Below are 24077 nucleotides of genomic sequence, written 5' to 3' on the forward strand. Positions count from 1 at the left end.
AGCATAAAATTTTCTTAATTTCCTCATACCTTTTGCAACCTACAAGTTGCTTTGCTTTCTAAAAGCCAAATAATTTTATCTCCTTCTATATATTTTCAATAAATACAACAAATTTCATTTATTTGGACAATTTTTTCTTGGTCTATGCGTTAATAAAATATGAATAGCAATTCAGATGCACAAGAATGCAATACAAATGATTGAATTTTTTTCTTTAGGCAAAACTTAATAGCTTAAAAGCCTCAAAAAGAGCATTATTTATTGCCAGATCCTCGAGAAATTTAATTTCCGGCATTTAGGAGAAAGCTAGAGCAAACACCGAGCTTTGAATGAATCAACAATCCATCGTTAAAAATCATTATTGTTTTTTTATTCGATACTTCGAGGACTGATTCCGCCTCAAGTATTCTTAACTGCGAGCTTTCCCCATATAGTTTTTATTAAATTGAAGACTTCTTGGCAACGCGTAATCCATTTTTAAAGAAAGAATTCAAACTTTTTTTCTGATACATTGGACAATTCGAGTCGATAATAATGATTGTTGGATTTCTGCACTGGAGCGAAATAGTGACAAAATACATCGTATAATGAAAAATATCTTGTAAAGTGATCTCTTCCATTCATTTTCCACTCATCATTTGCAAACAATCACGAACGATTTTAAAGTCCTTCGCGCCGAACAACTTTGTGTTTAAAAGAAGATAGTCTGGAAAATTAAGAAGGTTATTTTAGAATTCTTCCGTCTTTTGAGAGCAAATTCATACGCTATTCGGATTTCAATTTTTAATTAAGTTACAATTAAAGTATTATTTGAGTTATTTGTTACTTAATTACTTCTTCTTGGTAAACAAGGTTATTGTTTCAAATAAAAAAGATATATTTGTATTTCTCTTATTTTATTTGCACTTGGAATCAACATTTGTGACTCATAATTTATGAAAAATAAATTTGTAACAAAAATATAGTTCACGTATTTTTTGTAATCAGTACTATTTAAAATATTGTACCGCTTTAAATTTACATTAAAAACTAAAAAGTATTTTGGAATTCTACCTGAAAATGTAGGTATCTCAAAATTTCATTTCTCAACCCATTTTATGCAGTGGATGATCGTTAATTGGCATGATTCACCAAAGTATTCGGTAATAATTACTCGATTAATTTCTTAATCATTAATTTACCTTAGATTTTTCAGTTTTTTTTTTCATTAATTTCTTCTGAAGGCGAAAACTAATGAAAAAAAAACGTACCCTATTTATTACTATATTTACTTATATGCAATGAAGCTAATATATAAATATTATTATCTATAATCTTTATTTTAATTATTCTCCTATTTATAATTCTTTCTCAAATTCACTATTAGATAATGTCCATGTTAAGAAATAGAAATTTAATTTAATCAAGGATTACTTGATAATTGAATCCTGAAGATATAAATACAGTGAATTGTCATTGTGATCACACATGTATACAATATTTTGAAACATTAGAGAGTCAGTGAGTGAGTAAAAATTCATTGTAAAATTTCATCTTTGCACAAATGAAAGTCAGACTGTGTAAAGGAATTTAAAAAGCGTATAAGTGACTTAAACAAATTGTTTTCACTCCACCTCCACTTCCCTTCACATGAATTCGTTCTGACATCCAATGAGACGTTGAGAAATTATTCTTGTTCATAGATGTAAGTTAATTTAAACTCTCATTATATATATATATATATATATATATATATATATATATATATATATATATATATATATATATATATATATATATATATATATATATATATATTCTCAAAGTATGAGACAATAAAAATTGACTTCTGAATCAAAAGGTACGGAAGCTTTCCCCAGCAGATTTTTCTCGTTTCATTTCATTCATTTAGCTTCTTGACAACTATAAAATACCAGGTATTTTGATAGTTTTCAGCAAGTAATGAGCGCACTTCTTAGTTTCTCAAAATTTTCATACTGAATGATTAACGATCCAGATAATAATTCATTTCCAATTCCAAAAAAGCAACTAAACATCCTCCATAACTAAATATATATTCAAAAAGCCGAACTTGGTTCATTAGCTCTTTATATATTTCAAACACTGTATTTATTGTACTGGGTAGCAGGCACTTTCGCAATTATTCGCATTCTCGCAGAGATGAGCTTATCATCGGCAAAGTGCCAGTTGTTTTTTAAGAAAACGTTCCGCAGTTGTCTTGAGCTCTGCTTGTGACAGAACTCGGTAATCAGTCAGCTCTTGAAATGAGTACTCACCAGATGAGAAGTCGCACTGCACACGACCCTCCCAGAGGATAACCAGCAGAAGGGCTGCTGACACGATTAAGGAGCACATCTGAAAGGGAGAAAATAGACGATCGTTTAGAATAGATTTGAGGAAATAAAAACTTTAATAATTGTAAGAAAACATAGCAATGACACAATAAGTCAGTATCAAAAATACGGAACAAATACGAAATGGTTGTCAAATGAGAAAAGTGTCGAAAACTTGTCAATACTGAAGTCTGTTGGATTAGTAGACTGCTTCGATTTTATTCAATCGTAGACAAATGTTATGATTCATCTAAATGTACTGCGCAATTATTTGTTTTAATAATGACAGATTTTACTGAGGGAGATTTGATGACAGAATTGAGAGGAGAGGATGCTACAAAACACCAGCAATCCAGTGGAATTTCCATGTGAACCTGTTACGGCTACAAAATCCCATAACATGTAAATATGTCGTATAAACACTTGGAGCATTGTTGTTTGGCTTAACAGATGCTTGGATATGTTAGACAGCATTAAGAATGTGCCTTAGATATTAGAGTTTTTGAAGGTTTCGAGGAACTTTTATATTGTTTTTCCTAAAAAAAGGATTCATAGAAGCTACTGAAAAATAATCAACTGAAAAAATAAAATTAAAAAGTACACAAACCGAAGTCTTGTTTTGACAATTTGGAAAAAAATATTTTCTACATTTTGAATATTTATAAAAGTTTTTATTTATTAAATTGTTATAATGTTAATTATTAATAAAACTATTTGAAGAATTTGCTAAAATTATTTCAGTTCATTTCTGGAAATATTTACGAACAGTTTTTATAAACATTTAACATAATACAAAAATTTAATTTCAAAAATGCTTAAAGGATTTCTGGATTTAATGACATTTTTACTAGTTTAATTACTCCACAATAATTATGAGAAATGATATTCACGGGAAATTTTACTTTGTCAGGGTCAGTTAAATAATATGAATTATTTCGATCCATTTTCACCTATTAAAAGACTTTTAATGATTCAGAAATAAATAAAATAATTTTTTTTTGTAATTGTTGGTTTAATAAAAACTGAATATTCATTCTTCAGCAAATCTTAATTTTGAAGTGCAGAATGTTCTAAAACTAATGGTGTAATGCAAGACTCGGGAGTTCTAATGAGAATAGCATTAGTCACTTGTAAAGTTGAGTATTAATTAGTTTTAATAGGTGTATAATGAAAATAATCTATCTAAGATTCAGAATTAGTGACTGAATTTCAACTTCCGCAGTTTATTAATGAGAAAGGACAATTTAAATATACTTTCAATTTAATTGTCTAATACTGAAATTTAAATTTTCACGTTAAATTTTTTTAATGATATATTTGATACATTTCTAAGAGATTTGAAGTTACTAGTAAAGTTTATTTGAAACTGTCAAAGTTTCTGTAACTGTTCTGTTATTTGTTGTTCAAAATACTTGATTATTTTATATAACAGACAAATTTGCACATCATACTTTTTTGCAAAATTAAGTATAATATTAAGTATACAAGCTGAATAACTCTAAAAATATAATTTTTAAAATAGATACAGTGTTTTTCTGCACCTAAATCATTTTAGAATTCGAAACAGGGTGTTCTATAGGCAAGTACCTATTTTTTTTGTGTGTGTGACATCAGATTAAAAAAACTCTCTCTATATATGGTTATAATGTTTTAAATGTCCTAAATGTATTCGATTTAAATAAATAGGTAATTACTTCGGAACACCTTGTATCTATTTTCTTTTTATATTAAAATGATATTATATTAATTATATTTTATATTAAAGGTACCATATTGTTGTGCTAAACTTAAAATAAGTCATCTATAAATCTTTCTAAGTGAAAGATTTGAATTAATAGGAGTGAATGGAATCCCACTGCTGCATCTCTTGGCTTGGGAGTAGGAATTGTCCTCTCCCTTCAAATTGCATATTAATGTTCGTCTACTCGTTTTAATTAAAAAAGAGATAAAATGGAGCATTTACATCTTACAGATAATAATTAAACAGAAATTAAAATTAATAGGTTTCCAATAATAATTTGAGTTTTATTAAGTTAAAAATCAACAAGAAATGAATGACAATCGAATGTGAAATATAATTTGTAAACTTTGTTTTTTAGCACAAAATAAGTTTTCGAAAGTAAATCAAGTGTTCCGTAAAAATATCCCTCATTTCAGTGGTTTGTTGATAATTTTTGGATAGGTCCTTGGTACAATCAAGTTCGATATAACCCGAAGATTCATTTGTGCACGCACCTGTCACATGTTAAATTTGACGGGATCAGCGATTCTCTCGTTAACGTGATACAGAAGTTGGAAAAGAAATGCTGTCCATATTATCTGACCGTGTTTGAAAATGGAGAAATATTTTTCAAAACTATGCGTTAAAGAGATTAAATAATTTTTAATAAAATCACTAAATAATAATCAATTTTTAATAACGTTTTAATAAATCAATAATTTTTAATCAAATTTAAAAAAAATAAAATTTTAATAAAATCACCATGTAAAATATTTTTCAAGGTATGAATTATAATTTAAAGACCCTATTCATTGGTATTATGTTGGAATTTATACCCTTAAAAAATAAATCGTTAGAGGATTGTGGAAATGTTTGAAGTCTGCCTCGTGGAAGCAGAACCATTCTTAATAAGTTGACAGCCGTCAGCCTAAGTCGCGAAATGAAAGCTGCTCTTCGAGAACCGAAGGAAAGGCAATTGAACGACACAAAATGCCAGTGTGGCCACAATTTCGTAAGTGGCAGTCTGTTGTGACAGATGACGAGTTGTTATGTCAATAACGTTTGACGCGTTTTCTTAACGAAGGGCATTCATTGTGAATGCGGTGCATTGACACACAAGCTGCCATTACCTGAAGATACCACAGTTTTCCCCGATTTTAAAATAAAATGGAATGTGGCCATTTTCAAATAAGAAAAACCCCAAACTAAGATTCCTTTGCAAATTATTTGGGAATAATTGGTTTAAAAGTTCGTTTTTTTAAAAATTCATTTCCGTTTTTATTCACATCTACTGCATCCAGCAATACTTACGAAAGCTTCGAATTTTTAGCTACTACCAGCTGTTTGGCAACTTCGATACATTTAAACGGATTATGAAATGGTTTGTAAATTCACTTGGATTTTCTTTCCTTCCTTTCTTTTTTGGCTATAGATTAATCCAAATTTCGTAAGTATTAAAATCATACTTTTTTGTTGTAAAACGTAGTCATTCTCTTAATGAAACGGATTTGACCTGATATTTCATAAAATTAGAACCAAGCGAAAAAATGCATAAAAATGAAAAAAAAAAAAAAAATTGCACGTAACATTACTTTGTATTGTTGTTCAATTTTCTAAAAAAATTTATAATTTATATACCTTTTATTGTTTGTTAACATTTGAATAAGATTTCACAAATCTTTTTTCGAGCAGATTATTACTGAATTATTGAAAGAAGTCATTCTTGTGTTCTGGAATATTCGATGGCATATGGAAACCTATAATAGGTAAGACTGCCTGCGGGTGAAATGCCATTCAATATCATCACATTTCGCAAACACTACTTTCTTTAACCTCAAATATCACAGTTCATTTCAAAAATAAAATAAAGTCGAATTAGCATTATTGTATTCGTTGCTCTTAATTAATTTTTTTTGTGTGTCGATAGTAAATAATTCCTGTCAAAATGTTTTAGAACACAAAGCAAAATCTTATCCAACTATTTTTTTGCTGAAGCCTTTTGTTAAGTGAACTAAATTTTTTTAGAAATATGTCATTCTTATTGGAAGAGTTTATCAGCATTTTCAATAAGTTTTCATTTTCTCTACGAATTCATTTCGTACGATTGAAATGAATTATACATTTCATCACTCGCCAAACAATATGCGTTGCACTATTATGATTCTAAACAATTCGAGAAGCTTTTCGGTCTCACCTTTAACCATTAGTACTAACGACCTAAAAGCACAGCAATTAGCGAATCGAGAATGTTCTTAGACTAATGGTTAAATTGGCAGTCATCGCTGCCCAGAACTGAAGTGAAAGGGAAGCCATAACCGATAGCTTAATTGCTGATGATTAGGCGTCGCGGCCGGGGAGAACGGTGCATTAAGAAAGACAGAGGTAGGATGTTGTAGGTCGCAATGAGCCGAGCTCCTTGTTCTTATCCCGTTGTTCTCACAGTATTTATCAGATGTCTGAACATTTGTCTCAAAATACAGGAACGTATTTTCAAAATATATTTTATAAGTTGTGTGACTCATTTTGCAATTCATTTGATTCGCCAGTTGAAAATATGAAATTGATTAACATGGGAGTTTTCAGCTGTAGAACTTCACAAGGATATTTTAATTTTGTATATTTTCTTCGTAAAAATTCGTTCATATAAGTTATTTAAAGTGCATTACAATTATTCGTTACTTAAAGTTCTAATTTGCTTCAAAGTGGATGCATCTAATAAATACATCTAATGAATGCAACAATTCGGTGATGACTCGATACTTGAATGGTATCTTCGACATTTTGCTGCTGTTGTAAAAAAGGATTATTCTGCTCCCCTTTTACTACTAATTTTGAAAATATTAATTCAATAATAGTGAAAAGCCCATTTAGGATATTTTCTTCATATCACCACTGCTTTAAAACGCACTATATCTTTTTCTTCTTTACTTACTATAATGTAAATATATGTCAGCATCTTATATCACGTCAGAAAGTAATCATGCAAGTCACCTGAAACGCGAGTCATTTAGCACAAAGCTTCAGTGCATTGCTAAGTATCGCGATGCCACATTACTTCCAGGTTTGGTGCATGTTAAATGCGTCAGGGCCAAACGTCCTCCCATTGGTGTGGTGTGAAAGTTTGGAGAGGGGGTGCCAGTTCATGTGTCCTTCTCCTCATCTGATAGCGGTTCAAGGTGACGAGGTCCGTACTAAAATAGCCCTAGTGTTGCTTTAAAATGGGACGTTAATATAAACTAAAATAAAACAAACCACATTACTTCTTTTTCTGCATTCTAATATTAGAATTAAATTCATTTGAAGGTTATTTGGTGAACACGAAGCATGTTTAGCAGCAGATTGCATATTACTGAGAAAAGAAAGATTTTGAAACCTAGCAAAATTTTTAGCAATGATTAAATTATCGTGTCAGGTCACGTAGTTAAAATTATGCATATCACGCACAAACTTATTTAAATCAACATCCCTTGAAACTTTACACAATGAGTGTCATTCTACAGAAGATTTGAAACGGCCTTATTCATCTAATCTAATTGTAATATCTGCTCGATTGATCGATGGCCCTTCCCTTTTCGTGGTTCTTTCCCCTTTTGTTCTTCCTGAAGGGCAAAGAATGCAGATTGTCGCTTGATGGAAGGACGTAATCTCGCCTGTCTTCCAAACGAGACAATGACGAAGTGTCCTCTAGATCAATGAAAAAAAAAATCATCTTTCTGAAACAAGAAATATATTGCCTCCCAAGGAGTTTCACTCTATTCGAAATATAAAAGTCCTTTTGGTATTAGAGATTTTGGCAGAAAGGACTTTTGGTTAAGGATCCTGCCTGGAAAGTTGCCCCATAGGAAGAAATATATCTTCAAAGTTATCCGAGCAAGTGAAAAGAAATTCATCTTCTTTTTGTAAACAAAATGTCGATTTTTCACTCGTGTATACTTTCTACGGCTATTTTGCCGTAGATTGAACAAAAGAGTATTATTCGCATAAATGGCGTTCCATCAAATTCTATTTAATGTTAGGAAATATCCTTTTCTTGTTCCTATTCATTCCATGCACTAAATTTTCTACTTTTGAAAATGTTAAATGTGAAAGTCAGATAATAATTTAGTCATGTTTGATTTTTAATGTTTACTCTTCATTATAGACGCGAATAAACAGATATGTTCAAATTTATATGCAATTTTGGTTTTTTAAAGTTATTTAAAAATTAAGCAGATTTTTTTAGCTTCTCTAAGAAGTTTTAAATCCCATTTCTGAGACAATGTAGATTGAATTTTATTATATATACTAAATAAAAATACTGTTTTACTTATATTTGATCCTTCAGACAGTGTCCAGTAATTTGTTTGCCTTATAAAATGATGCTCCCATTTGAATTGCTTATAAATGGAAATTTGCAATTTAATTTTTGTTAACAAAGGAACTGTAACCTAGTTAGGTTAAACATCGGAAGTGTGAGTTAAATACTCTGCTTGTTTTTATTTTATCGTTATAATTTCAATTATTAAAAAAAAATCTGTAACTAAATAGAAGAACATTTAGAATGCGTATTCTCTGTACGTAAAGTTAGATTTTCTGGAATATTTCTTGTTAAAAATTATTAAGTATGTAACTTTTTGTCACCAGATGATATTAATAATACTAATTGCAACAATACAATAATACAAACTTTCATTTATAGGTTAAAAAATTAACCCATAAAGGAAAGATGACTTCTAAATCAGGTTTTTATTAGGATGTAAGATTAAATTGCTAATAGTAAATAATTAGAAGTGCAGGTGTATTTGATGAAAAATTATATTTTAGCTGGAATGTTGAAGAAACATACATTAGAAAAAAAATGTAATATCGAATATGAATAAAGATTATTTTATAAATATCATCCGATAATGTTATAATTGTGATTTTAATGATCTAGTATAATACTCGGGTGTTTTAAAAAAAATGTAGCTGAACCATAAAATTCGAAAAATGAAATTAGTATAACTTTCTTCTTAATGCTAACTTTAAAAAAAAAATTTTTTGCACCTGTTTAAATTTTAATTATTTTTTGTCTTTTTCGCATAGTTAATTAATAGTAATTATCAAATTTATCAAATGTATTTCAATAATAATAATTTATTATATGTATTTCAATTTAACTAACCGTGATCTGTCCAAAAATAGCAAAATAATTCTTCGATATATATATATATATATATATTCAGACCTTTACATAGAATGCATTATTTTCTAGGATGGTATTTTGTAGAAGAGAGAATTTATTATGAAATTATTTAGGTTCCGTGCAGAAAATGCTCTTTTGTTGTTCAATTTAGAGTGAATATAAATAATATAATGGCAAGTTCGCACATTCGCGGAGATGTTTTCCTCCTGTAAATTGTTGATTATTTATCAATTAATAAACAGCTTTCAGTTAAAATGCGTGTAAAACTTTTAATTTGCATGACTAACAATGCAAAATATATAAAATTTTGTGAGTTTTTAGTCATAATGAAAGAACAAAATGAAGATAAATTCATCAATATGACTTTTTTTTAAATGTTCAATTGCATATCAATTTATTTCATCAATGGATAAAGTTAGAAAATTAGGTTATGACCCTAGATCTGAAATTTATCAATTGCGAATTAATTATTTCAAGAATTATCTTCATAAACGAAGAATAAAAGAGTTAGAGCCTTACAAACTCTAAAACTGATAGAAGGTACCTCAATATCAATATATATAAATATAATAAGTAGAAAAGTATTTTGGTGAAAGGGTGCAGTCAAAACATGTTGAATGCCAAATACTTCATTGATTATACACAATATATTTATTTATTAATGAGCTCAAATGAGCCTTTCATTCACGGGATTTCAAAATTTAGAACTTTCCGTTAAAATGTGAATGCGTTTCACCTTTTTTCAAATCATTCGATGATTGTTCAAAAGAAATCCCTGATAGAAAATGGAATGAATGGGATATATTTGAAAATTTTTTAACATTTGATTACTGAAGAGGCAGGAATATATATCAATTGAAATAAACTTTCTCTGAAATAAGCGGGAAAAGCTTGATTGAGATGAAAGCTTCTAACATACATGCTTCTATTTAATGAGTTCGAAATTTAAAATATCTTTTTTAACTTCTATTTTTCCACTTTTGCTTCAGAAAAATAATTTACTACGGATAATCAAATTTTGCATTGTAATTTATAAAATAATAAAAACAAGCCATTCCTTTGTAACAGTTATCGAAGTTTTCATAAATGAAATATTTATCAATAATGTGCTTTTATATTCAAGAATCTTTATTTGATGCTTATTTTTATGTTTCAAGTAATAATTCTATTTCAGCTATGCAAATAAAGTATTTCATATTCATCTAAAGTAATTTAGGAGTTTTAGATCATGCCATTCATAAAAAAATGTTGGTTTTTTTTTTTCTGTATAACATATAGAAAAGGCTAAGAAGTTCCACAATATTTAAAGAAATGTTGCACATTTTTTTTACAAATAAGACAAGAACTTGTGAACATAATTTTGTACGATTATGTTCACAATATGCGAATATTGCTATAAAATTAGGACAAAATTTAAAAGGAAGTATGTCAGAAAAGAATAAAATTTCTTAATTTCTTAATAGATATATCTAATGTTATCTCTGAGGAAGGAGAGCTTTCGCCATTGTGTAAGGAAGGCTTTCATTCCATTACGAGGAGTCGGGGGGGGGGGATAAACGAGGAAGAGACATAAATTGCTCGGTTCAAGAAAGGCGATTATGGAGGGTGGCAGCTATAAAATTAACTTTAGACCATCTTCGGATTTATGCTCCATAACGGGAAGATGAAAGTCGGAGGTTATGAAAGCGAAACGAGAATTAAAAAAAGAAAGGATTGGCAGCTATAATGCAAAGCGTAAGCTTTGCGGATCACGTATGAAAGGCTATCATAACAGTGGCTGCAACGGATATTAGAAGGATAAATGAAGGAAGATAATGAGTCTCATTTATCGATTCAGAGAGGAAGGGAACTTCGTTAGACAGCGAAGTCTTAAATTGAATTTCTACAAGAATCGCGATTAAAAATGACGACTCGTTAAGATGCTGATGTCCGATTCGGACAGTTTGCTTAAACAGTATGGTAATTTGAAAGCATTATGATTAGAGAATAATGCGTTCCGCATATGGAAGCTGCAATAATCTATTAGACTTTTCTTTTAAAAAAAAAACACTTTAAAATTAAGAAAAGTGTGCATTTAAAAATATTATTATTCCTTTAATTCTATGTAAAAATAATATAATGCTGTAACAATAAGCAGCATTATCTATTTTTTAAAAAAAAACACACACACACACACACTTTAGTTCAGAAAACGATACAAGAGACAACAATTTCCACGGATATTTAAAAGTCTTCTTCAAAAGTATACTTTCTGTGTTTTTAATGTTCCTTCGCCTATGTCGTAAATTTGATTTAAAAAACAGAATTCTTGAATTCGGAAGAATGAGGAAATGCACATATACAGGCACTAGTAGACATATTTTTCTACAAAAATCTATTACAATTCATGAGAGAGACATACAGTTTTTTGAGAAACTGACTCTCATGTTATTGAACAAAATTTGATTTCAATTGCACTAAAATAATCTTAATCCGCTTAAATCGTCAAGTGTCTTTGTTATTCTTTATCGCCGACTGCTTACTATTAATGTAACTTTTGCTATAAATAACTTACTATCTCATGCTGTAGGCTGAAAATTTCTTAAATAGACAGTGTTCTTTAAAATTTCGGAATGGAACAGAAAACCGTGAAAACAACTAGATACAGCATTCAACAATGTTTACAATGAGATTTTAAGTACGCTCTCAGTTGAATGATAATACAAATTTGAAAAAAAGGACAGATAAAAGATAATTTTTTAATTTTCAAATAGTTATTTAATTTCCTCCTATTACATGTATAATTGTGCATCGATAATCGAAACTTCAAATATTCGAACCTTTTTTTTTTAATTCAAGATTAGTTAAAAAAATAAAAATAAAATAAAATCTGTAATCGTTTCAATTCTTGAAAATGAAGATTAACTGACTGCTTTAAACAAGAAAAAAGATTGTTTTCCTGTTATACAAAATATTTTTGCAAAATCACAATCATTCGTCCTTTAATGCTATAATCTAGGGATGACGAATATTTTCAGAGCGGTTATTACGTAACCAATATCAAAAAGTCACAAATACAAGTGATCAGTACTTTTCAAAGAGGGGTGTGATTCAAATCCTTGATACGATCTTACTGATGATATTTCGATTACAGGTTTTGGATCACGATAGAAAGTAACAATCGATACGATATCACTGAAATTTGCCGGAGCGGTGACTTCACTGGAAAGTAACAATCGATACGATCTGTCCAATGGAAGCTCTCGAAAGAAATCTGTGATTGGATTGAAAAGTGAACGTACCGGTTATTGGAATTATCGTATCGTATCATTGAATTGCATATCACTGAAATTTATCGGAGCGGTGATTTCATCGGAAAGTGCGAGGCTTCACTGGAAAGTGCGAAGTCACCGCTCCACTTTACGGGAGTGACCGATATTCGTATTTGATGATGCACTATTCTATACAGATCATTTTTAATTGTTCGTGACATGATTGACTTTTATTAGATGTACTCTGTTTACTGCTGGCGCCATCTATTGGTAGAATATAGGACTAAAGTAAACATTTTAAAGAAATGACTCTGAATTTTTAACTCATCTTTTCCAGAAAATGGTTCACTCTAATAAATAAATTAAATAAATAGTTTTGAGAAAAAAAATAACATTTAAGAAGTAAGCTGAAACAGATAAATTAATTCAATCACACGTTAATTAAATCAGTAAATTAAGTATTAATTACAATTAATAAATTTTATATTTAATATTAAGTAATAATTTTTAATTAATAATATGATTGAAATAACAGATATTTGGAACGCAAAAATAACAATAGTAATAACTTCTTGTTGTTGGATTTAGGCCCTGTTTTTAACGTTCTTTACTTACTACGAATTTGTTAACTTAGTTCATCGCTTTTTCAGTAAGAGTGATATAGTGCGAATGCACTAAGAACTTTGAATTATTAGCGATTTATTCATTAGTGCTATTTCAGAGTGTCAATTTATTTCTTATGTCTAAATATATCTTTATTGATTCCATAAAGAATTTAACATCTGTAAGAAAATTTCAAAACGATTTTTGAAAGCATCTGCTTCTCTAATCTGATTTCCAGACTTTGCCAGTTAAAAAATTTCAAAACGGAAAAAAAGCTTTCATTAAAAATAAAGTGGTCGGAGAGAGATGTAGAAGCCCCTAACGCCAGTTGGATTGCTATAGTTATATCAAGCGAAATATAAAGTGAAAATAAACAAGTAATATATAAAAAAAATTTAAAAGTCAATTCCTACTTATTTTCGTATATTATTTATACATATCTTATATTATTTATGATCGGGTATCGTGTCAGTAATCTCAAAGCTGTGCGACAAATTTGGCGACATGGCACGGATTTGGCGACAAAATAGAAATTACTGGACAAATTTAATTAATTCATTAATATTTTTAAAAAACTGTATTAACATCAAGTGTTATCCACTACAAGTTTAAAAAAATGTATTTGAACTTGAGTGGATAAATAAAAAGTATTTTATTAACTATTGAAAATTTGTTTTATTTTTCTATTATATAAATATATATCGGGAGAGTGTAAATTAATAATAAGAATTGAAAAAAAAATACGCTCCCTGGGAGCCATTTACATTAGTTAAGTCATCAATTATGACTAGAAAATTTAAAAAAAAGTTCTAAACATGAATTTCTGAAACCTTCTTTAAAATGAAACATTAGATTTGCTTCTCTAGTTCGAGGCATCGTAGCATTTTGATGTTTTAGGATTCATTCGGCTATCTATATTATTTTTAAATTCTGCTCCAAATTATAGAGCAACAATAATGCTTCCAAAATAAAAGTGTATTCAGTCATCGTAATGCATGTGTATAAATGTATTAACTAAAACTATGGTGAGTATTATTGCGTGAGTATTTTTGTTATAAATTACACTTCTTTATCCGAAACATTCACTAAGCAAGAGTTAATGATATTGAATATGAGAAATACTGATGCAATCGCCAAAATATTTCCACTTCTTTTCTTCTCAATTGTCTTTAATTTAAATAAATCATAATTTATAAATCTCTATTTCCCTTATAAACCAGAAATTATTTCTTATAAACCAGAAATTATTTTCGAACGATTCGTTAATAGTGAGAAATGGCCTCAAACGTTCTTTAGTAACACGATCATCTCAACTACATTTGTGAGTGTTAGATGAGGGTTTAGTTATATTAACGCCCCTTTTTAAAGTAGCACTAGGGCTATTTTGGAACGGACCTCATCATTTTGGATCACGGTCACATGACGAGGATGACACCAGAGCTGGCACCCCCTCTTCAAACTTCCACACCACACCAGCGGGAGGACGTTTGGCCCCGACTGATTTAACATGCACCAGACACGCATACACATCGGTTCTTCGATGGAATCTGGTCTTGCACCTGAAGCCTTCTGGTTCTGAAGTCGAGATTTTAACACCAGGCCACCACGGCCCTATGTGGGAAAATATTATATAAGAGAATTTCCCGAATATCAAGGACTTTTGGCTATCAAAAAGCATTATGATGGCCATTTGGTGAAACAAGTCTGAACTTGTCGTGAGTCAAGGATTCAGGATAAGAGAAAATGTGGCATCTTGCATTGTTGAAAATGATTTTTGGAATATTTAGATAACAACAGTGGAAGGTCTGACTTAAAGTCTTTATAGAAGTTAATTCACACGAAGTTACCTGATATGATTCTGCACTGCGGAAAGAAAGAACAGTTGTCAACGGCTCAGGGGCCAACCTTCCCAGAGGGGGTATGATCCATCATCAGGATGCGTTTAACATTAAAATGTCACCAGTATTTTATTCTCCAGACGAGGTGGATACGCATGCTCATCTTTTCAGTCACACTCGAGGATGCTCCTAGAAAAATATTTGTAAGGGAGATGATTCGTAATGGACTCTTTGGGGAAACTGGCTTCATTTGTGTTGCGGAGAAAAATGTCCAGCAAATGTTCTGACTATTCATTCTAAATTCGCACATCGATCTGACCATTTGTGAAGAATGCTGGTAAATATCAGTGTCAGAGGTTAGAACGCATATTCGTACTCTTCATCCGAATCATACCATAGGGTCATTAGTGCCCTGGTTTGCATCAAGCATCGTAAATTGTTTAATAATTCAAACATCTCTCGGAACCTTAAGAAATATTTCTGATCTACAATACAAGAACAACACTGATATAAATTTAATAATAAAAAAAAAATTCGAAAGTTACATAAAAAAAAATCATTAATTTGCTAGGGTAGTTTAAAGTGGTTGCTATGGCAATTTTAAAAAGCAGGATTCAAAAGTCCTTGGAGCCCCACTCCGCGCATTACCTTCAGGGTTTCTTCAAAATTTTATTTAATCGAAAGGAGATGCAAAAATCGAATTCTGAGAGTCCTTCGGGAATGACGATTGGGGTACTTATTACGCACGTACCGCTCTCACACGACGTTTTTTCACCTGGACCCAAAAAGAGTTTTCATCCAACATCGCTAATTACACTTACTAATACTGCCATTTTTTTTTCTCCTGTAGCAAAACTGAAGGAAAAAAAAGTGATTACGCAATTAAAAGTCGAGAACCTAATCTATCAGGACTTTTTAATGATAAAATTCAAGAATGGCAAAACAATTTTTTTATTTATTCCTTCTTGATTTTACAAACAGATAAGGCTCCCTCCAAGGAAGTGTATATAACGGATTAAGACGGAATTAAATTTCATCTTCTCCTCTTTTTCAGAACCGGGGGCGGTCATCGAGTGTAATTAAACTGAAATCTGATGCGCAAACAAAAGCACTTGCTCCTCGGACCGGAATGTCAGTATCTTCTTTTTTTTCCCCTCGAAAAATATTTTTCATTTAAAAATTTGATTAATTTTTTGAAACTGTTTGTTTTTCTAAACAAAACGTTCAAATAAAGAAAAGGGGGAAAATGGCGGCGGATATTTTATCGCCTCTTCGCTCTTTTTTCGGCAGAGAAGTTCCATATTTGTAGGATGAAATGAAAGAATAACGTCAAAAGTTGGAGGGGGAAAAAATGTGTTTATTGTTGTCCCTGTTTCTCATTGAATCTTATTTAATTTATTGAAAGTTTATTGTTATTTTTTTATATTTATACTATTTTTAAATGCAATATAATTTAATTATATTTTAAATTAAAAATTAAAAAAATATATTTTTTTATTCCCACATGGCATTGACATTCCTACATAATATTTTAACATAAGAAGCACTTCCTTACATGTATGTGAAACTATAATTATTTCGATAAAAAAAATAAAAATTTACATATTTAAGACACAGTGTTTGCCGAAACATATCGTCATGTGGAGTCAATTTTCGCATTCAAATATAACGTGATAATTTAATTTTCATTTCTACCCCGATTTTTACAAGAGAAAGCAAAATATTTTAAACATACATCATATATATTTATATTTTAGACATCTTCTAGCAGAGTCTATATGTTAAACCTAAGATAGCCTCTTGCATAGTCTGCAGAACTGAAACAACGTCGCCTCATTATCAAATGGATGAGATAAATTAAATCTCTCATTGTTTTTATTTTGTTCCTCATACAGAATTTAAACCCTTCAACAGTTTCATGTATCGTAATTTCCCTTCTGCGCTTTTGAAACGAAACTGATTGGGTAGGTGGAAGTTTAAGGTTGGGCAAGTTTTTGAATGTTAAAAATAAATAAATAAATAAAAAAAAGGCTGGATCATTTTCGAACTTGCCTTTTCGAAAACTGTGACGTTCGATATGACAGCGCAATCGAAAACCTCGCCACTTTTTTATACGAAGAAAAATTACAGCTCCTCCTTTTCCTTTATAAAACCGATTGTATTCTAAAATTGCAGTTCCATAGCATATTTGATGTTATCAAGTGATCCTGAACATCCGATAACACCGGTTTCATTATTTCATTTTATTTTAAAATCAAAAAATTGTATTCAAAAGATACTAGAATTTAGATGCTACTCTCCTTTTATTTTAAATAACGACAACAAAAATAATTTCTAATTTAAAGACATGAGAATTATACTAACTTTCCTCCTCCGAATATTTTCGGGTGTTCTTGTTTTAACGAAAAGGAATTTCTTTTCCTTTCTGAATGTGCTTGGAAATAGCAAAGAATGGCGAATGATTTTCAAAATATACAATTTTATTATTACGTAAGCCATTTGCACATGTTTATATTTTTTGTAAATCAATCATATTCAAATCGCAAAATAAATTGTTATTGTTGATTCTATTAATAATTTTTATTCTGTTATATTTCTTTTAAATATACTGATAAGATTCACTAATGTTTGAAATGTATTTTAATAATACGGAATCTTTAAAATAGGCTGTTTAAAAAAATAATAGCACAGTCTTTCCAATGTAAGTAGGGATTCCAAAATTAGCAGTACTCTTTTGAATAAAAAGCTGTTTGAAAGAAGAAAGCATAAAATTGGTGAGATTTATATTTTTCAAAGGGATCCATATGAGCTAATTAAAAAAAAAATAAATAAACATCCCAAAGGTATTGTTAAAAAGGCTACACAAGCCTCTCAGCCAATTTTAATGAGCAATATTTATTTGTAAGATACACAAACTAAAAGCATTGCTCCTCCTTTTTTTTTTTTCCTTTAAATGCCGGGGGAAAAAAGGTCGAGAATTTAAGCAGCAGCAATTGCGAATGACTAACCAGAAATCAAGCTGGATTTTATTCAGTCCAGTGATCACACCAGATGGAACTCATTCTATTTATTTCAGTGCTTTACGTTATTTCTTGTAATCTTTCGAAGCAATTATCCCCCTTTTTTTACTTCTGAGTCTGCAGACTAGCATCTAGACTTAGTTACTTAAAAAAGAAAAATACACATAAGAAGACAAAAATACACTAAGCGCAAAACACCTGCAAAAGAGATTAGAAGAAACGGCCCATTTTCTTCCATCTGAATCATCAGTATTTTTTTTTAAAGTTTATTCCTTTCTTTTCCCCTTTTTCTTTTCTGCAGTCAACAATACAAGGCGTATCATAAAATTTGTTGGTAGTAAATCACAGAGAATTGTTGTGTCTTCCACCCACTGTTGCTTGCTGGCTTCAAGAAACAAAAATGGTTCTTTATTAAAAACAATTTCTCTCGCTTATTCGGTCGGACGTTATTTTCACCCAAAGCCGCATTTAATTTTACTTAAGTGAGAAAGAAAATTGGCTTTTTTTTATTTTTTTTTATTTATTTCTTTTCTTTTCTTTTCTCAACCTAACGTCTTCTTGAATCATGAAAGATGACTTCACCTTAAAATTCGTTCTTCCTTTACCCTGGAATTCTAAGATTCAACAAAATGGCGTGGGTGAGAAAAATGGTGGTTATAAAACTAATATTGCAGCGATCATAGAAAGCATTAGGAGGGGGGGGGGGTAATCTTTCAAATTTTTTATGTTTGCAAAAGCATTTTATTCCAATCGAAGAGAAAATAACTTTCTATGCTTACTTCCTATAAAAATGAGAAAAATTGCCCCATAAATAAATTAAGATAAAAAATATCGATTTCATTTTAGATTAATATTAATGTTATGATAACATTAAAACAATTTGCTCTTAAGAAAATATTTTATTCTTAAAAACTAGAGTTTGTTCTTAGCTTTCTTGATAATAGTTTTAAATTTATATACATTGTATTTCTGCTTCCATTTTGTACCGGCCCTGCAAATTTATGAATAAATTCTTCGAAAATCGTTCCCCTCAAATTTATGTGTGTTGTGTTGTGACTTATGGCACTTTATAAGCCCGCTGACAGTTATCTGTCTGCGATTTAAGCCGAGTGAGCGTCTCTAGTTTTTTTAGTAGCACCAACTAGGGCCAAGACATAGCTACTCCATGCGTCACATTCTCTTGCACAACCCCTTTTTTACAGAGGCGCACATTCACTCACCTCACAGATAAAACACAGAAGTACAATCATGCCCGAACCCGGGACGCCCGGATCATGAGGAAGACGAGCTACCTCTATGCCAGGACGTCGGCTCTCTAATTTATATCTTCCAAAACGAAGTATTTCTGAATAATTATAAAGCCTTTTAAAATATAGTGTATGCCGGTGTCCTTTCATAGAGGTAGTGCGTCTTCCCCGTGATCTGGGAGTTCTGGATTCGAATCCCGGTTCGGGCATGGCTGTTCTGCATGTGTGAATGTGCCCCCCTCCCCCTGTAAAAAAGAGTTGTGCAAGCGAATGTGTGAGTGTCATCTTCATATGAGCTAGAAGTCAGACTTCTTCGGATGCTCAGGGGTCTTTACCCTCAGAAGCTACTGCAGCCTCTTTCCGTGGTAATGGGGACACGACATCATCATCAAATTTGGCGTATATCGCAAAGGGTGATATTATTTTGACTTCCAAACAAAGCGCATTCTTTAGTTTCTGTGAATCATTTTTTTATTGGCTAAGGACTCATAATCTCCATGAGTTGTATTATTTTTGGGAATAATAAAATTTGAAAATGTTCTAAATATTTTTATTTTCTGCGATGAAATTTTAGTTTTTATTTCATTCGGATACATTATTCTTTTTTTATATTCACATTTTTTGTATTATTTTGTATTTTACGCCTCTAAAATGTTTTATTTCACTCGAAGAGAAAAAAGCTTTCCAAAGTCTAAGTCGATTTTTTGGCGCAAGAACCATCTTGACTAAATTGCATGCATGTGGTTAAAAAGGATTTCCTAGGAAAACATTTTTTGAAACACTGTGTTTATTACGAACGAATGAATAATTTCCTTTTTTTTCTTCTTAAATACTGTTTTGTTTAAAATTGAATAGGGTTACTTAGTTTGAAATCTCTGCAGATTTCATAACCTTTTTCTAAATAATAAGAACTACATATTTAACAGATCATATTATATCATTTTTCTATTGTGTATAATATTTTAAGGACATAATATATTTCTTACTAAAATTCTAAGGATTATTACGAGTAATAACACTTCATCGATAATCATAACTTTCGTCACCAAAGTTTAACACTGTTTTTCATTGTTATTCGTCATTTTCTCAAAGAAATATGTCATTCTGGGCTAGTATATTATATATTTTAGACCCAGGACTGATGGAAGTATTTCGTAGATTCTTTCAATCTTCTTGATTTTCTTCTAATTTTCCTTGTATTAATCCATAAATTAAAACTGCCTACTGACAACCTCCTTTCAAGAGGTTAAGCTCAAACAGATGGCACATCATTCAAATTCCTCGAAGCCTGAAGGGGCTAGATTTTGTTCTAAGCCCTCGGCAGATGATTTCGAAGAGCATTCAAATGAGTTCTTGTTTGCTTCATCAGCACTTGCTAATTTCCGAGGGGGTGTTTTAATTAATTAACCTCCTTACGCGCCACAGTCCCGTCGCCTAATTACATTTTGATATCGCCACAAAAGTTGGCGCTCGTCGTCGGCTCCCGTTACAGACACAGATTAAACTTTAAAATATTCTACGCCACCCTTTACACCTTCTCTTTAGGCACCCTCGAAATGTTCTTCTCATCCAAATCTCCTTCCCGACCAACAATTCGCACGGGGAATGACTGTGAGGAGGGGTTGTAGAACACGCTCAAGGACAACCTGGCACAGACTGGCCGAGAAAAAGAAAGGAAGCATATCGATCAGTGACTATTCGGACATGATAAAGACGAGAGTAATTTGCGGATATCGTTTGGCGAAGGGAAAGGGGAGGAGGTCTTTTCTAATCAGTTTTCGCATATTTAATAAGTAATTGGTTAAGCGTCGCTTCTCTCAGAACTTAGCGAATGAAGTTTACATTCATATTGCACGTTACCAAATATATATATATATATATTACAAATCTAAACTTTTTTTGCTTAAATTCTATTTTTCTGCTGTAAAAACCGATTGGACAGTCATTTATTTATGTTTTTGCCATCTTTCATGCTTATAATATATTTTAAAATAAATTAAATCAATAGGTAATATTAAAGAAATGCCAATATATTCGAAATATTTTTTTAAAAATTTCTTTTACTTAATACTATGACGATTTATTCAACCAAAATCTGATTTTTTTTTTCTATCTTTAGATAAAGATTTTTGATATAAATTTGTTTTTCATTTGGCCGAACTCACTCTAACCTTCCTTTCAGTTAATTAGAAATCGAATTAAAATTCTTACTTTTACTTTTATAAGGTTCCTTTAAGAGGATAAAAGGTAAACATTTTAAATTCATTTGATCCAAAAAAAATAAATTCATTTGATCCATTGTTTAGAAAAATTGAACAAAACGTATTGAATGGTGGCGAAATCTTTCAAATCGAAATAAAAAGAAAAAAAATTAAGTTATAATAAGTTGCTGCTTTATTCGGAGAAAACTTAAAATGGAAAGTGAATTAGCTCATTCTATTGTTTATTTTCTCGTCGTTTTTTGAGAATTTTCTTTTTTTTCTCTCTCTCTCTTTTTCCTATTTGCTCTCACTTGCCTCAAATTTTTGATTTCTTAATCGAATATTTCATAAATAAGTATTAAATAAATCTGAGAATGTGATTCTGTTATATTTTCACAGTTGTAATTATAATAAAGAAAGTAAAAAGGAAACAACTAGGAAAGCCTGTTGTTGTTATTGTGAAAATTTATTGTTTCTTTTTTTGGAGTGAAGGTGAAATGGAATATATCAGTAAATTAGCAGTTAAAACCAATCTTATTTCAAAGATTTGGTCCGAATGGGATAAAATAAGCAAACAGTTTGTTGAAAATCAAGGGTGTATTTAGGTATTTTTGTACCCTAGAGAGCGCACAATATGGGGTCTTCTTTTAGAAAGACGGTCAATTTAGTTTCGCTTTTCAACCCATTTTTAATCATGTTAATAATTAATTTTAAATTAATATTTTTGATTATTAACTTTATAATAAAGCAACTGTGGTGCAACGAAGAAGCAGAAAAATATTTTATTATTGAACTTAGAAGTTGCGTAACAACTCAACTCTACCTTGTTTATTGGCTTGTATTCTAAAAATTTGAAATCGCATTAGCGCTACCTGTGTTAATCTACGATCGTTATATTTCAATGTTAAAAATGTAAATTAATTGTAAATATTAAATGTTTATGTCGTCTCACTTTGAATTGAATTATTTTAACAAGCACACACACCAAATGTATGACGGCACTACTTCTTCAGTTTTGCTTTACTCATGCCATATCTGGTGACCCGGACGTAATCTGAACACGCAACCTTCTGATCTGGAGCCAATGTAGCGAATTGGAATGAGTGAGGATAGAACCTGGGATCTTCGCAGCCCAGTAACATGACCACAATACAAAAGCAATTGATCGAGTTGCGTATCAATTAGTTCTTTAAAAAAATATTATGAAATCAGACTGTGCGACATTAGCTGTGTACTCAACATTATTAAAGCAATCGATTTTATTTTACTAGATTTTCTTAGTTATATTTAAATGTTCTACTACCGAGGTGAAAGTAATAAAACAAATAGAAACCTAAAGAATTATACTTGAATCAATGTTAATATTGTCATAGATTTTATCATACATAAAATCTGTATTTTTTTACGAACTTTGGAAATTATGAAAGTAAAGTTTTTAAATCGTTCTGCTTTCGACCGCCCCCTCTCATTCTAGTGACTTTAGGCACCTGCCTAGTTTGAAATCCGCCACTGCTCCAAATGACAGCGTTTTGGACGACGGAAACTCGATTAAACCCCAAGAATATACAGATTTCCTAAATCGCAACAAAAAAAAAAAATCTTTCTTGAACTGTGCTTCCTTTGAAATTGAACTACTTATCTGTCTTATTTTGGAGAAAAGAGACGGATACTTTAATACACCCAAATCAATCATTGAAAATAACATGTGGTACGCATGTTCTTCTTCTTCTTTTTTTTTCAAATATAAGGGAAAAAAGAAGGAGAAATATAGAAGAGGAGATATTATTGACGGAGGGAAGTTATAAAATAAAGTTTCACCGGTTGCATAAGAAATGTGTCTAGATTTACTTTCCAAGGATGTGGAGTATAAGCGAATTTTCAAAAAATTATAGTGGATTTGGAAGAAGTCAATTTTTAAAGGGAAACTAATTTTAATTAAAAAAATAGATATATTTATGATGATTGATTTTTTAAAATTATTTTAAACGACTCGTAAAATTACTTTTTAAGATTCAACTTTTCAAAACCAGAAGAATTTCAGCTAATTTTCAAAGGATAGGATTTCAAAAGATATGACTGAAAATGTCAATTTGAGGAATATCTTTAAATGAAACCAATCAATATTAAAGAAATTCCTTGCACATAGAATTCTTACTTATTTTTATATAAATTTGGCACAAGCATTCAAAAATAAATATTTTTTTAGAAAAAAGCAATCGATGCATTTATTCATTTTATTCAAGAAAAATGGACAATAATGATTCTTAAATGAATGTCTATCTTTAATTCAATAGCTTTCTTAAAAACATATCATGCAAAAAAAAAAAAAAAACAGATCAAAATATACATTAATGTATTTTTAAATACAAAAAACTTTGATGAACTGTCACTCTTTCAATTATCAATATTCTTTATACATTATCGCCAAAAAATATTTTCGAACAGATATTTTTAATAATGTCCGTAGTTTACTATTACACCACGGAGAGATGGAAGCGCTGCTCTTCGTATTGCCAGTGCATGATGATGGAAATGTCAAATCGGCGGTGGCAAAAGTGCGAAACTTTATTTGACACATAAAACTATAAATAACTAGTCGCTATTGCGTTTCTTACTTCATTTATAGTAGAGTAACTAAATGCTCGAATGAATGGTTTATTTCATAATACTCTGATTAACTTTTCAGTACATTGCTATGAC

At 30.5% G+C, this 24077-nt stretch overlaps 1 protein-coding gene across 1 annotated transcript in view; it reads right to left on the reverse strand.

Moving 5' to 3' along the window:
- Window positions 1-24077, reverse strand: part of LOC129963629 (protein PRQFV-amide-like) — a 103475-nt gene that overhangs the window by 9403 nt on the left and 69995 nt on the right. Inside the window, exon 2 of the mRNA XM_056078110.1 lies at window positions 2277-2355. Coding sequence (XP_055934085.1) covers window positions 2277-2355 — 79 coding nt within the window. The remainder of the gene's footprint in view (window positions 1-2276; window positions 2356-24077) is intronic.

This window comes from Argiope bruennichi, chromosome 3 (assembly GCF_947563725.1).
Source record: "Argiope bruennichi chromosome 3, qqArgBrue1.1, whole genome shotgun sequence".
Taxonomy (NCBI): Eukaryota; Metazoa; Arthropoda; class Arachnida; order Araneae; family Araneidae; genus Argiope; species Argiope bruennichi.